Source organism: Magallana gigas, chromosome 7 (assembly GCF_963853765.1).
Source record: "Magallana gigas chromosome 7, xbMagGiga1.1, whole genome shotgun sequence".
NCBI lineage: Eukaryota > Metazoa > Mollusca > Bivalvia > Ostreida > Ostreidae > Magallana > Magallana gigas.
This window is the reverse complement of record NC_088859.1, coordinates 26,644,890-26,662,316: the sequence shown is the minus strand read 5'-3', so window position 1 is coordinate 26,662,316 and position 17,427 is coordinate 26,644,890. Positions and strand designations below refer to the sequence as shown.

The 17,427-nt window shown below is 31.4% G+C and overlaps 1 protein-coding gene across 3 annotated transcripts in view; it reads right to left on the bottom strand.

Moving 5' to 3' along the window:
- Window positions 1-506: 506 nt before the first annotated feature.
- The window catches only part of LOC105335066 (calcium-dependent protein kinase C), a 57,778-nt gene continuing 40,857 nt past the window's right edge, over window positions 507-17,427 (bottom strand). For 2 of the 3 annotated variants that reach the window (XM_034456363.2, XM_066067191.1), the window contains 6 exons: window positions 17,299-17,361; window positions 16,977-17,115; window positions 15,694-15,774; window positions 14,502-14,609; window positions 13,619-13,759; window positions 5,029-9,163 (listed from right to left, as the gene is read on the bottom strand). In XM_034456363.2, the coding sequence (XP_034312254.1) occupies window positions 8,990-9,163; window positions 13,619-13,759; window positions 14,502-14,609; window positions 15,694-15,774; window positions 16,977-17,115; window positions 17,299-17,361 (706 nt within the window). In that variant the 3' untranslated portion in view covers window positions 5,029-8,989. Of the gene's footprint in view, window positions 3,008-5,028; window positions 9,164-13,618; window positions 13,760-14,501; window positions 14,610-15,693; window positions 15,775-16,976; window positions 17,116-17,298; window positions 17,362-17,427 lie in introns of those variants that run through there. The other variant, XM_034456365.2, reaches the window with a different exon arrangement.

Here is a 17,427-nt window from a genome sequence, read left to right as displayed (position 1 = left end):
AAAGGTGGTCGGTAGGATATAATTGTTACATGGTTTGTAGTTAACCTGATATGGTTTATAAGAGGTCGGTAACCCTTGCCCATAAGCTTTGGCAAATATCAATTCCATAACCCCCTCCTAACTGTGACCTACTGACCAGATATCAATTCCATATCCCCCTCATTGTGACCTACTGACCTGATATCAATTCCATATTTCCCTTCTAATGGCTTACTGACCAGATTTTAATGCCATATCATCCTCCTACTGATCTACTCACGAGATATATGTAGATTGCTTTCCCATGGACAAAATGTTGCTCTCAAAATGCCAACGAAATTAAGTCCCCACAAACAAGGAAAATTTTGGTTTCCTACAAACATTGACCCACACAAATATAAATATACGATTCCACAGAATACTGGTAATGTGCACAAAATTCATTGTTACTGTATGTTTGATACTTGCTATGTTATTTAATGTGCATTTATTCAGAATCCATGAAGAAGAAAACAAGAATAGTCAACTCTTTGGTTACAGTGTTTAATCAAGTAACATCAACAAATGTTAAAAGAGATCTAGTCTACTGAATATACATATATATACAGTTGAAGTACTGCAAAAAATGTACATTACTTAGATGTTACGTGCCGAACTTAACCTATCACTTTAAAAGAAGTCAAAAGTATAGTAAATATATATGAAAGCACTGTTGTAGAGACAGACCCAATGTCACCTCTATACAATATATATATTAATCATGTTAATAGGCTATTATGAACAAATGATTCTGTATCAGTATCAACAAAAGAGGTATATATGTAAAATAGCACTAATGAGTGATAAATAATAGAATTTGAATAACAGTGTTAATAATATATTAAAGGCTATTACCATATACTTGTACATAGATCTCATTCCTAATTACACACAGTCAAATTGAAATACCCATTTATTGTACTACCGTACATACATAATCCAAATGAAAATAATCTGTTTTTCACACATACACTAATAAATTAGCTATTGCACCTTTCAATATCTATTGCACAATATTAAAGCTCCTGTTTCAATGTTATAAAGGTAAAAAAACTAAATCATGTCCAAGAAAGATAGCTTCCTGATATTTTTGCTTCTCTTGCTTTCAAGGGTCATAACTTTAAGGACTTGTTAAGGCTGAAGGAGTAGAATTATGCATGAACCCAATATCTGTACATTCAGTAAGCTTTAATTGCACTCTAGACCGAACAGAATTTCTTTTCAAAACAATTTCTTTCATTATATGAAATAGCCTTTTGTTAAAATTAAAATACGGTAGTTGCAGTTAGAAAAGGGCGCAATGCCATTTTTGTAAAAAAAAAATTTGACATCCTTCTTTTGGTCTCGATTTATACCAAAAAATAAATTCTAATCATGGTGGGGAGAAAACAAAATACAATTGAGCAATTTCTTTCTCCCAATATCAATATATTTTCTTTCTTGGGCAAACTATATAATGTCCCAGGTATTCAAAATTTTAGAAGCAATGATATCTGAAGCAATACAAATGGAAAAAAAATAATTAAATACAGTGTATCTTTAAAATTTTCGAAAAAATTTCCACAGATAGTACAATGTAATTCTTAGCAGGAGCAGCTAGCCATTCCCGATTGATACAGCAAAGCATAGACTGTAGACTTGATACAGCACCTCCTCATAATTTATAATGCTGCAAGTGATTAATTAAGTCTTCAAATAACCAAGGAGTCAATATGTTATGTACTATATTTCAGTAAGTTGGCCCAGCTAGAGCAAAAGGAGAGCTTTGACAGCCTTTGAAATATAGCAAAGGTGATACATAAGAGAAGGTTGTATACACTAAAAGAAATCAGAATGAAAACCAATTGAATGAAAGAAATATAATAATCAAAAAATGGTACATGCATGCATGTGATTAAAAAAAGTATATAAATCGTGGACAAATTCCTCCAGATGAAATTTTCTGGTTTAACTGTTGTCAATTAAGTAATTTTTTTCAAAAATAAAATCCACCTAGATACACAAAAACTACATATTAAGTACTGATGTATAATCATATGATGTTAATTTACAAATCTTACCACTCACAATATAATTGCTGATTTCTACAAAATGGAATCAATCAGAATTGAACAGACCATACAGACATGAATGAATAAATTCAGGTTGTACTGTATATCATAGAGTAAAGAGTTTCAACTGTGTAACAAGCTCTTTGATTGGCCAGAGCAAGTCGGGTAATATTTTGAGCATCTAGCTTGTATTATGTATTTGCCAAGCACTGCAGCCTGCATGCATACTTGGAAGGTATCAATACACCATATGCATAAATGAGAACAGAATGCTGTTTGAATATCTTTCTAACTGTCAGCAATATTCCGACAGAACTTCTGTACACTCTTAAATACCGATATATCCTCAATAGACTTAAGTTTATTTTCTTAATACAAGAATGGTAAGTTGATGTGCAATATCATACTTATATAATTTCTGCTGTAAATTGTAATCCCGTTTGCTATAATATTAATTTTAACCATGTATATTTTATACTGGATCCTTACAAATCATATTATGTTTAACTAATTCAAATTACATGTAACTAAAAACATATTCAAACTGAATCTTCAACTAAAACCAGTATCCCTTTTTATTTCTTTCCATCCAATATGGCTATGAAAAAGAAGAAAAACTTGGCTACAACTTTTCGGACCTAATATCCACATCTCAAATTATACATCAATTTTTTAAAACAATATGATTTTGATGCTTCCAATTCAAATAAAATTTATGGGCTTTTTCATATTCATAATAGATACATGTACACGTTTATGCATGAAAGGAAAGGCGGAACTGTTTATTAAATTGACACAATAAACTCTGGGTTAACGAAAGAAAATCCTGCAAATTCTGTCTGATCCAAGTTCATTATGAACAGTTTATCTGTAGGCGTAAGTTTCGGGGCCTCGCTGGTAAACTCTCGATCAAAATTGCTGACATCTTTACGGCTTTTCTGTAAATTGAAAATAACGCAGTTTATTAGATTTTAACATTGAAAACGACAATGCCAGAATTGCTAATGGGTCAGAACAATATAAACTGAGCCCATGCATGCAATAGGCAGTTTTATTAACCTAAAAAGCCAGTCTGCTCCAGACAGATTATTACATTATATACAACCATAGGTATAAATATCAGTAGTTTAGGGTGCAATCATACGAATAAATATGAAATAGAGCAGTTCATTGCTTTCCCAAATGGGAAAACTTATATTAAGGTAGCTTACCTCAAAGAATGGGGATCCATAAATAACCAATGTGTTTGTTGAATAACCAATCAGAATCATTTGAACTCTTGCACAGTGTACAGACATTTATAGATAATTTTGTTGCAAACTATCAAGTCTTAATCTCTAGGGGGAGGGGATATTAAGAGAATATAATTGAACTACAATAAAACCAGTTCTACTGGTTACTAGGTACTGCTGGAGATAAGTGTATTCACTTCGTATTATCCATATTTCATCAATAGGTATATAACCAATTGAAGTTACATATATGTATACCGGTACTTGCAATATTACATGTTTTCACACTTATGACCCCTGGGGACTACTTTAAAATACCCAACCTGCCCCGGTTTGTTATAGGGCCTATCTGTAAAATTTTTACGAGGAATTGTTGAGAATGTTTGTGGAAGTGAGCCCCCAAAACTTAGTTCGTTAGCCAACATCTGTGTTTGTGCAAAACAAGTTTTTATAGTTGTTTAAAAAAAAAAATGAATAATAAATACATATTGTATATAACATATTTCTGATTTAAATTTTTTTTTAAAAATATATCTTGCTTCCTTAAAAAAAGATGACAGTTTTAAGGAACACTTTACAGTGAATTTTAGCTGTATGTTTTAAATTTATTAATAAAGACATGTCTCATATAAGTAAATACACAAGAACTAGAAAACGTTTTAGACAAGCTCACATACAATATAGATGGTTGCCAATTATCATGCAGCGATAGTACACACAGAATTAGTTCTCATACATCTTATTCATGACAAAATGGAAATTTTTAGGCAGTTTTAAAAAATCAATTTTACTGTCATTTCACCGTCCATAAAAAAGGTTTTTACTATTTTTTCCATACAGTAACCATTTCAATTTATAGTTAAGAGTTGTTCAATTCAACTTAAGAAAAAAGATATTTATACATTGTACATATACACTCCCTACATTTTTTTCCATGCAGTCTTTTCTCTCTTCTAGGACTGGTTGTTTCTTTTGCCCTGGTTTAACCATGCATCCACAGCATATAAGTACTTGTATAAAATCTCCCATTAATTGCAATGAGATGTGGCTTTTATCCATGTTTTCTATTCCCAAACCTTGTGGAGATATGAATTTTATACAACGTATGTGTTTTAATCCCATCTGCAAGGCGGCTCTATTACAAATACAAAATGAACAAGACGGATGTATGTTTCTCATCACAAACCTCAGGAGTTTTCCGTTTTAAAAATACAGTTCAGCTTTGATATCTCAAATATCAATATATCAAATACCATTAATATATCGAAGTGAGTTTGAGTTGAGAACCATAGTTTCTTTGTTTATCTTTATCACCGGTACCTATGTCTCAAATTCTTGAGTGTCTCGATGCTTTTCTCAGTTCTAATGAGTTTTATATAATGGGGTTACGCTGTATTCCTGCTATACCGGTATCTTTAAATTCTCAACAACAGTCTTTTAATATCTATATATATTCAGGGTAGTTATACAAAATAAAATATATTGATGTAAAATTTGAAGAGATCTAAGGTAAAAAATTACCAGTAATTTATTGAAATTACTAGCTGAGTTAAAGAATAATTAGTAACAACTTACAATGAGCACGATGAAAGAAATTCTAAGAATTAATTTTTATCATATGTATATCATATATATCTTTAGGGGACATGAAAGTCGTTATAGTTGTTTTATAAAAAAAAACTTGGGTGGCAAAACCGAATGACTAGGCATGAAAAACAAACTAAAAATCTTTTTCATAAGTTTTTCATAAGGTTGCTTTAATAATGGTCAACAAACAGTGGAGCAGACAACAAGATTTAACAGTTAATATAATAAATGATCTCTGAAAAAAAAGTGAAATATTCTTTCTTAAAAAGAAACAAGTGAAAAAAAACCCATATTTTTTAAGAGCTCATTTTTTCCACAATACAAAAAGTTGGTGGGAGGTTTCTTAATATAAGACTAATTTGGATACTTTCAGTAAAGGTATCAGAATCTTTCAAAACATGTTTTGGGAACAAAATGAGGTTACAAAATAAATACATGTAAAGTTTTAAAAATCCAGAAACTTTTTCAAAAAGTTTCAGTACATGAAAATGTTCATGACAAGTGTATATGAAAAAGACACAAATTATAACTGAATTTGGGGTTGTATACATAAGTCTTCTTGTACAAAACATAAACATTTTTTGATTAAATAATTATGCTGCAATTAAAAAGAAAAATCAGCAGTATGACAAAATAAACATGAAGACTTCCAAAAATAATTTCCGCGATAAATAAAAAAAAAAAAAATAATTTTCATTACAGAAAAAAAGAACATTTTTTTACTTTTTTATCAAATTGAAAAAAAAACCAACAAATTAAACAAACTGGTTTCAGGGGTGAATTATTGATCTTACAGCAGTATAATGCCAGTTTCCTACAAAGTGAGGTAACTTTTAACTTCTCTAAATGCGTACCAGTAATATAAAATGGATATGGCCTATTTTTAATTTCCATTCTGAAGGATTTCCAATCACTCTTAACTTATCTTTCAACCTATGATTGCTCAATCAAGTACCGATAGTACTGCCTGCAGTGCTCCTTTTGCCCCTTGTTTATTTTGCCTAATTACTCTTCTTACTGACATCAATATGATAAATAAATGTTATATCTCTTTCATCTTTCACTACCCCCATGATGTTATATGCTTATATTAGAATGTAGGTTATCACGCTACGACAGAAAGGACTTAGGAAACAGCACGTAAATTGTACATGTATTTGAAGAAAAATTTAGAAAATGACAATCACCTTTTTTACTTGGATTAATTATTGCCATTTAACAACGCTGGTCTGTGTTTACAATATGATGCAAGTCTTGAGCACGCTATAGAAACAGCACATACATTCTATGTGCAAGCATGAATGCGAAGCTACATGTAATCTTTTTAGTGCAAGATAATTCAAATGTTTTGGCAATTTCCGGGAGGTGAAATATTGTACTGTGAGGGTAGCTAAATCATTGTATTGACTTTAAAAACTGCACAAATTGTATATTATTTGTTTAATTCAACCAGCAAATATGAGGGCAAATCATTTAATGGGGGTAAAAATAAGCGGGGGAAAAAGAATCACATTACAGTAAAACTCGGTTATAGCGAAGTCCTAGGGACCAATGGATTTACTTCGTTATATCCGTAATTCATTATATCCGTATAACGAATCCATAGTAATTACTAAAACGAATTCACTATAAACATGTTTTCTTTTGCAAGACTACAATTTTTGCTAATTGAGGCTTAAAATAAAAATACATTCCTTTGATACCTTAATAATCAGATTAAAAAATAGAAAATTTACATGAAAATAAATTCATTCAAACTATTATGTTAAATGGTAGTGCAAACTTTCTAAACAATAAAGAAATTCGTTATAAAAGTGTTAAATTTCATTATTATTCACCTCTACGGGGCTCAAAATCAGTTTGCTTTATCCGAGAATTCCCTATATCCGTGTTCTTACTAAACGAGTTTTACTGTATGTGGTAATCTGTTTCCTCTGATCCATTCCAGGTGCAATACCTCTATTTAATATTATATCTAATAACCTTGGAACTGAATGCATGGAGTCATTAGAGAGAGAAAGAGAGAAAGAAAAGGATAAGACCAAAAAATCATCATCAATCTCCTAGCATTTTAAAACAAATTTATCACCAGTCTCAGCTGATAGAATTTTTTGGATGTAAAGTTCATATTACTGGTATTTGCTTGATCAATAATTCATAAAGTTTTTTAAGAAAAAAGGGAATAAAACTGAGCAAAGTAGTATCCTTCACAAGATGTTTGCTGCGATCAATTTTTTAACAGCTTGCTGTCAGCATGTTTAAGTCTAACACCTTTTCAAGATGCATGTTTTTTTTCATGGTTTTTTTCTTTCTGTTCAGCATGCTTGCTAATTAATGAATGTAGTTCTAGATCTGAAACTATGACCAGTAACAATGTAAAATGGCAAGATGTTACAAAGAAAAAAAAATATTGCAAAAGCCAACAAAACAATAACAATTGATGGTTTTTGAGCATGTTTCCCTCCCCTTTCAATATTCTTTAAAAAATGGAACACAAGTTGGCATTTCCAAGACCCCTCTATAAATTCACCATCACAATTAAGTTATGCCATTCTTGTTGAAACTTGGCAGCAGTCTCTGGTCTATATAGTGAGCAAGCAAACAGATTTTGTTCCATAGCTTCAAGCCAAAGCTTGATCAACATAATAAAACATAACAGTTGAATCTATACAACTACTTGATCATTGCATGGGTTTACATTTCTCCCATTTTGGTTCATGAACAGTTAGCAAAACAGGTTCTCTCTGTTTTCTACCCAATAGAACTACATATTTGCTTCCTCTTGGCTAAATGAATATTTAATTGATTGATTAATTAATTGAGACATGAAATAAATAAGACAGCTCGAAACAACCTACGAGAACCGGTTAATAAATGAACCACTGCCGTATTGCATGGATTACATGGTGTGTTTTTAAAATCATACATGTACAAAATGAGACTATATATATTTAGACAAATAGATTATAACTCTTTGAAATTAAATCTCAGTGTTGTTATATACTTAAGGAAACAAACAGACAAGCGTGTATATAAATACATGTATATGTACATACAAATGTCATCCATCTACCAGAAAAATATCATATACACATATCATAGTTGCACCTTTATCTATAATGCGTGAAAAAATCATCTCATTATGGTTTAGAAATTAAAGAAGAAAATCCCTTAGCCATGCTTTAAAATTTCAGTTGTAACAAAAGTATAAAATGTAATGCACAGTTTCCATAAGCAAGAAAATAAGTTAAGAGGTTATTTTTTACATAGAAGAGAATATAAATTTTCTTTTACATGCACTGAAAATGAAAAAGTAGACCGTCTGTCTTTGGTTTTTAATAAACTCACTTAATTTAATAAATCTGACTTCTAACAGATTGTCAGATGAACTTTGGGGTGGGGGTGTGGGGTTAAAGTATAGCATTTGGCTTCATAACACTAATGGAATATAAATCAGCACAGAAACAACTAATTAAAATTTTTCAAATTTGAAATCGAACCAGTTCTTACAAAAAAGTTATTTATCAGCCAAAAATAACATTCAAACAAGGTCATTACATCAAAATACCCTATTTTCATGAGTTTTCAAAAAAAAAAAAAAAAAAATGACCGGTACTGTAATAAAAATTTCCTGAAAAGATTACACATAAGTTACAATAACTGTATTAATTTTCTAAACATACACTTTCATATTGTTCTCTAAATACAAACACATATACACTAACCACCAAAATTAATGTCAAGGTCATTTGCACATGTGAATCATCTCTAAACAACAGCAATGTGCATGTTTACACACACAAACTACACACATGTATACATCAATCACACAGAACATCTCTGGACATTTTTAGTTCATTCATTTTGATTGCATATGCACATAACAATGATAAAAAAAAATCTCATTGGAAAATTTCCGAGAGAAATATATATCTGAGGTGACTATTTTCCCTTCGAAATTCCATGTTTCTTTCCGACTACAATTGTTTCCCCCTTGAATGTTCTTGAAAGAAAGGGGAAAAGATTCCGATTTTGCTGCAAATTTTTTTTCTGTTTAAAATGTCCACTACCCAATTACATGTTAGAGAAACCTCCGGCGAGCTATAATGAGGTGTTTTCAGTATGGGCAAAATCAGTAAAGAAAGGATTGACGTATGTAAATTCTCGGAATGCATTCTCATCTATGTTCATAATAACAACACTGTCAGTTGGCGTGTTTTTCAGTTTTGCTGCAGTGAACATCTTGTCAAAATTTTCAGCCTTTCTTGGGTTACTCTGTAAAAAGCAAAATTAAAAGAAACGAATACATAAAAAACCAGGAAAATAACGAACAAAAATAGAAGATAAGAAAGAAAGAAAAATACAACAAAACGTTTAATATCTACACTGCAAATTATCAATAGAAGTTTAACTCAAAATGCACCATCACCCATTTGCAATGATCATACATTTGAGAAATAAAATCTTTACAATTCATGGTATAAACCCATGAATTTGTCTTGTATTTTGAAGTTTTGAAAATATGAACATTTTCCAAGATTTCTTTATCACTGCTATCATAATGCATTGAAAGCTTTTTTATGCTGGTGTTGCTTGTGTAATAATTTCCTGAGGCAGACATAAATACGTCTTAACCTAAATACAGTACAACCTCTGACCTACCCTATCCACCTAACCCTCCAAATATCCAAAAGAGCAAGAATACAATAATGTATCTACACTTGCTACACTTGTCACTTATAAAATGTATACACAATTTCATTCTGTATATCTTCCTTTAAGAGCCTTTTCTTTTTTTTTTTTTTTTTTTTTCTTTTTTAATCATTTCTAGCATACAAAGCTGAATCAGTTTGTTTGACTTGTCATCTTTCCTACAACTCATAACCCCCCCCCCCCCCCACCACCTTATAAAAAAAGAGGTCAATGTCTACATTTCGAACTTAACACTGATCTTTTTTTAACTTTTCAAAAAAATGCATCAGCTATACTATTTAACTTTAAAACTTTCAAAATGGCAGAATTTTGTTCACCAACAAAAGTAGCATATACTGCAGTTTTCCTAGCTCTCTACATTAACAAAGAAACTTAATTAGCCTTCGAATGCCAGAATAAGTGTCATCAATGGGCATTGTAACTCTCACTTTTACTGAACTTTTAAAAGAGATAAAAAATCTGAACATGAAACATAATTCATAAAATATTGAGAGTTCATAGAAAAAGTGTAGTGGAAAAGATGTGTATTTGTGTATCTACTACTTCAAGGCAAGGTGAGGATATCTAGATATCCCAGATATCACTATACATTGGTGCCATCTAACATGTAGATATCAGCACATTGATATCTGTATACCATTTACTTACAGAAATCCGAGCTTTTGCCTTGATAATAATATAAATTCTGAATAATATGTTTGCAAAAATAATATTTCAACATGCAAAATATTATGAAATACAGAAATGAAATCGACAAAGTTTCCTTTTTCCAAAACAAAACAAAACTTCCTGCAAACCTGAACATTCCAATGGCTATGAATAAATACATGAACATATAGCTTTCATATGATGAACATTTCAACAATTCAACAGAATTATCTAGAGCTCCAGACTATTTTATAAACCCATGTTTTAAATATGATGCCTTTCCCCCACCCATATTATACAAAAGCTTTACATGAATGCAGGTGTTTTTTTTATCTCCTGTAACTGAAAAGGGCATTTCTCTTTCCTATCACAGAAAGTGAAGGAAATGGCTTATCCCTGATTATATTCAAAATGTCATTTATCTTTTAAATCCACCCACAGCTGTCCCATAACTAAAAATAAAAGCTTTGGTGAAAACAAAAGTACACATAATTCCTTTTGTGCCCCCCCCCCCATTTTCAGCAAGATCCTGTATATAAAAATGTCCCACCTTCATAAAAAAAAACAAAAAAACTTTTGAATCTCCAGTGCATTTTTAAAGTACATTTGTTCCGGGAGTTTAGGATGGAAGTGACAAGGAGAAAATAACCTTGGGAAAGATCATGTTCAAAATCGAGAGAGAAGAAATGTGTCCTTTGGGACGCAATTAATACTCTCGTATTTTGTTTGACTCTACTGCACTCTCTCATTCTACATGCACTTGGTTTCAGATTTTTTTGGGTTTTTTATCCTGCGTGCATTAGATGTGATACTGTCAGATCATTTTATCACAGCAAGATTTAATAGCTGACTTAACACTTTCAAGATCAAAGAAAGAATTTTTTTTTGCAAACTCACATAAGAAGCTAATTACATTATTCACCCCACCCCCCTCAAAAAAAAAAAAATGAACAAAAAGAAGCCAATTACATTATCCCCCCCCCCCCAAAAAAAAAATGAACAAAAAAATTAATACTTTTTCTCATAAATAATGATCCAATTTTGAATCAATTCAGTCAAAGTAATATATTAAGTTAACTTTACAAAACAAGATGTGGAAGTGTCCTACCAGGGCAGAATAAGCCAATCCCAAATTAAATGACACCATTTTTTTGATCCAATGCTAAGACTGATCAACATCAACTTTTTTTCCATTCTTTTTATCAATAGAAATCAGTGCAAAACTTTCAAATTACCACTCTCCCACCCTAATCTTTCTTAATAAAAAGGTCTAGATGCTTTCATTACTATATAGGAGAAAGAGAAGTGTTTTGCATAAGAACTCGAGACATTATTTTGTTAATATTTTCAATCTTCAGGAATGTTTACCACAATATGCAAAATTCATTATAAGAAATCACAGTTTCCCTCTATTTTAATTTCTGTGGTATTTCTCAGTTAAGCTTTAATTCAAACAGTATTTTGATGGGGAAATTAATTTTGATGATATAAAATCAGTGAGTTCTGTTGTAAAAACAATGCCCAAGATTCCGATCCATCGATTTAGAAGGAGCATTATACCTCCATAAAACACCCTATACTACAATCTCCTATCCCCCTGACATCTGCAATAAAGCTATTTAGCCTTGCCCCCTCGTAATTCAATTAGTGACGACAAAGCCGAGAGAAAGATATATATGAATGTATAAGACAAAGAATCAGTAAGCCATGCTGCCATTAGTCAAGCTTGTGGTGTGTAGATATACATGTATATTAAAAGTAGATAAATATATGACATATATAAGAATATTGAGGTTAATGAATTAAGAGTTAAAAAAAAAATATCCCATGTGAAAAAAAAGAAGGATAAGTACCTGTTTTGGCTTTAAAATGAAAGAGGAAAAGATGAAAGAGAAATTAAGGTATAATATATTGAGGTGGAATAATTAATTGAAAGGTTTGAGAAAACAGTTACTGGTATACGTTACATGTGGAAACAGAACAAAGTAATTTTAAAAGAAAAGAGAAATTAATATGATAAATAGTTACTGTATTTAACTATATATTAAATGAAATGATAGGAAACTAAAGCTTAAGAATAAGAAGAAACTAAAAAGAAAATCATTTAGTACTTTGAAATGAAAAGAAATTAAAAATAACAAAACATTAAATTAGTACATGAAGAATATTGGTGAATCCCGACTGCAGGTTTGTCTTCAAGTTTCACTGACAAATTAACACAACAATCATTATCAATTTTCTATTGCTTTATCAGTTTGCAATGAACTTTTTTCCCCCAACCTTGTTAAATATAAGAAAACAATTTTTAAATGAAGAAACACAATCGAGAATTTCATAACTGGAAACTGCATTTAAAACCTACTACAGAGGTTTAAAAAAAAACACCAAATGATTGATGCCTGCTGTGCAAAGAGGTCATGACCTTGAATATTTGACCTTGAAGTACAAAATCTTTTTTCACCTCATTTAATTCAGGTTTTAATATGACAAGTATTTGTGTTCTTAATGACATGACTGATGCAGACACAGACAAACAGATGAACAAAATCCAACAAGGATCAAAATTCTGTGGATAGTGTTTTGATAGCAGCTTTACAGGTTTGATGTGAAGAGGGAAAAAAGTAATCAAGTAGAATTTTTTTTTTAAAAATGAACTATTTTTGCATGGAATGGGAAGGTAAACCAGGTACAAAGCAGAGAGATAACACATGTTACGATCTTTTCCCCGAGTGTAACTAAAACACCGGAAACGTAACTATTTTAGGATATCTCATTGCGAACAAATATTGACCTCATGGTGTGATAAGACAATCCCCTTGAAAAAAAAATCATTAAAACAAACGATTTTAATATAAAAAAAAAAAATGAATATATCACAGCCATTGTTTAATCAATGTCAAAGCCCATAGCTTCAGTAATTAAAATCAATGACGGTACCAGATAACACACCAAAAGTGATTTTTTCTCATTTAAAGACAGACACGAGAATTGATTTATTGCCATTTTCCCCTGTGGAGGGATTTTATTTAAATCTGGTGACTGAGTTAAGTCTCCTTACAGAACGTTCTAGATAAACCATGCATGTGTTCTTATCGCAGAAATTAAACAAAATATCTAGAAGGGAATGCTTGAAGTTGACATTTTTTATAAAGATAAAATGTCTGCCATGCGTGACAGGTTAACGTTACTTCCAAAGAACAGTGTGACAAAAATTACATTCCACAAACAGTTACAATGATTACAATTACAATATGTAACAATAATTACATTCAAATTACAGGCAACAGGGAAAGACAATGAAGGAAGAGGTAGTACTACATTATTGACCAGACAGGCGACAGTACGGTACATGCCTGTAATGGTACTTACAATTTTGGGTTTATAAGGCGGCTGGACTTCGCGCTGCTCGATTTTGTCCCACATGATTCGTTTGAAGAAGGCATGATCTTTGATGTCTCTCTCAGCATTAGGTCCACACCCTAGCCTCTTGGTGGGATTTTTTGTTAAGAGCTTGAAATAAAAACGTAACAATGTTATACAATCAGGCAATGAAATCATAATTCAAAAGGTTTTTTTTTTTTTTTTTTTTTTTTTTAAAGTGCAGTTCATGAATAAGTTATAACAAAGTAGTACCTAGCATATAAATCACATTATTTGCTTTAACAACAATTAAAAAGACTATTCTATAGCAGGAATAAATCTCTAAAAAGGTTTTAGTTATGGTGATCAAGCGAAGCCTTAATTGGCTTTTACCCCAAACTTTGAAAAACTGCAGATCACTTTCATCAGAAAACTCTGGATAAAAGGTTGCAACAGTAAAATGTTGTTGTAGAACCTTCCACAAATTCCATGGTATAATTGTAGTCAGTAAAAATAACTCTAGCTGTTTCATCAATAATTCTTTAAGAATTCTTTCAAAAATAAAATTTTTGAAATTCAAAATTGCAAAAAAAAAAATATTTAGATCTGAAAATGAGCTTATAAAATTACATCAGGTGCCTGTATGATGCAAAGATATACATGTACTTGTAAATTTGCACATCACAGGAAAACTAAAATTACTCTGTAAACTCAACTATAGCATGTTGAAAGGCAGACATTTAGATGCAGTTACTCATAAACTGGTACTCATAAATGCAGTTATCACAAGTAACCCCTCCCTATTTCAATGCGGGACCCTCATAATAACTCCGATATAAATAAAATCAAATGGAATTATCAAAGGCTGACAGTGATGAATCGTTGTTCTTACTGCTTTACACATGGAAACAGCTTCTTTGGACATAGACTTTGGATAGGAGACATTGTGATCTGTGATGGAAGCAAACAACTCTTCTTCATCCTCTCCATCAAATGGAGGCTAAAATGATTAAGAAAAAACAAAACTGTTGATAACAATTCCTTACATGATTCAATGTACAATGTAGCAGTGCATCAATTTCACTACCGAAAACTTGAAAAGTGAAAATTGCTGGCTTAGAATTCTGCAATGATAGCAACATGGAAAAATTCAGTGCAAACTTGAAAATATCCAGTGCTGTGCAGTACCACTTGATCTGCATATCTAAAATAATCATTTCTGCACTGCCTTTAGATATTATCCATGCTTAATTAGATAATCAAATTGAGTTATTTGAGGTTTTTCAACTATACGACATAGAAATATTGGCATTTGTAGCCCAAATAGGTTTCCCTCTTCTATCACATTACAACCAAAGCTACACAGCTATATATATGATTACTTCCCAAGTCCAAAGAGCACGTCCCTGACTACTGCACAATTACTCTAAATTACAATCAAATTCTTGGCTACAATGGTCTGTTAACCTTTCGGAATGAACAGCAAACAACCCTTTATTTGTCTCGACGCTGTCCTGTTATGGTCAATAATGGCGGATTCTCACCCCCAGCAGACAATGCGGATGGGGTCATTAAAGCATCACAAACTTTCCAGGCCTTCCAGTAAACACCAGAACTCTATCCCATTAAGCCTGGAACCCATTCCAAGGGCACATTTAAACAAATTTGTGTGATCAAAGCCTCTTGATTGATAAAGATGGTGACCTTTTATTGTCCATTCTTCTACCACCCCCATCCCACTTTTTTCATTGAAAGTGAATTACACATAATACCATTTTAGAGCTACCAGCATTTTTTCACTCCAATATATGAAAAAAATCAGGTCTATCACCCTGGTACTCTTGATTTGTGAATGAGGTACAGTCAAACTTCATTATCTCAAACTAGATGGGACTGTTTAAAAACCTCGAGTATTCCAGACATAAATGGTAAAATACTTTAAAAATAAGTGGTTGGGACATACAAATCACTTCGACATATCTATTGTATTGAGATATCAGTGTTTGTGATATCAAATTTCAACTGTATATCTATGCAATATTTTGTGTTCAAACACTACCGTGGTGTGTCAATTTGTACCATACCTGTCCTGCCAACATTTCATAGAGGAGGACTCCATAGGCCCACCAATCCACTGACTTTCCATATGGCTGATAAAGGACTATCTGTGAAAAACATTTTATACATATTATCTATCAATGCATATGGGAATAGTGTAAACTTATTGCAACTAATGGTTTTTGAAATTTTCACATAGCTTTATAACATTAATATTGCTCTTCTAAATAGGATGTGAACCAAAACTGAAGAGTATGTTTTAATAAAACTCTGAACATGAAAAATAGGCTTCTTTCCTAATTCCTGAGATCATAATTAGCATTTAAAGGGACTTAGACACGATTTGAGATCAAAAATTTAATTTTTATTTTTTATGTATAAAATGGTTTACTGGTGCATTTTAAATGATTGACCAAAATATTGAATGTTAAAGTCAAGTTACAAGCGAGATACAGAGGTAAGAATTGGTTGTAATGTAAACAAAGCTCGAGTCTTATAGTTGTTTACAAAAAATGTATTGTAGAGAATTACCATTTCTTAGACAAAATGACATGTAAAAACAATTTAAACTAATTCAGTATCTTCATAAATACCATTATAAACAAAAGAAAGGTACATTTGATTGAAACTTACACCAATACAACACATATGTAAAAATGACAATATTCAAGCTTTGTTTACAAAACAAAGAATTATGAACTCTGTAACTTGCTTATAACTTGATATTTGACTCTCAAATTTTGACATAGCATTATAAACTTATATATTTATCAGTATAAACATTGAAAATGGAAAAATAAAATTTGAAAATTTTAACTCAAATCGTGTCCAAGTCCCTTTAAGTGTTAATGAAATATCAACCAAAAAAAAAAAGAAGTCATTTTATATCACTAATCAACAAAATTTTATTCAGGTGAAAATTAAAAAATAATTTAGGTCTAAGTATCAATAAATAGTACTGATAGTTTTTTTTCTATTAACTTCTCTGGGGCTAGTTTTGTTAATTGGATATATATTACATCCCTGCTTGGCAATTATACTGTTATTGTCCTTATTTTACAACAATTTAAATATGTATAAATCATATATTGCAAGGGCCATTCATCTAAGAACCTACTTCTTAAGGTATTCACAAATCATTATTTATCCATGGTCATACCTCTAAGGCAATTCACTAATCATTATTTATCATAACCCTACCCTATGAATTTATCATCTGGGCAGTTTACTTAATTATTATTTATTTATGGCCCTACTTCTGGGGCAATGCCCAACCTCTAAGGCAATATTTACTGGTCATAGGCCCTACCTCTGGGGCAATGTAATCTGGGGTTCCACAGAATGTTCTGGTTGTCTTGTCATTGTAAATGCCTTCCTTACACATCCCAAAGTCTGCTATCTTAATGTGGCCATCAGAGTCCAGCATCACATTGTCTAGCTTTAGATCTCTGCAATTATTCAAAAAGGTCTTATTGACTATCCATTGCTTTTCAAGATATGGTAAAATCCTACCATCACCTCTTTTATCATCAAATATCAGTTGCATGCCTATTCATAATTCTAAGAATTGCTTTGGTTATATTTCCTTTTTTTTTTATTACCTTTACATGAATCTTCAAACAAAATCAAACCTGTAAATGGTTCCTTGACTATGTAGATAAAACAATCCTATAGCAATTTCAGCTGCATAGAATCTGTATTGGAATAAAATATACATTATCATATAAAGTTCACGTATAGACAACATCATGACATAGACC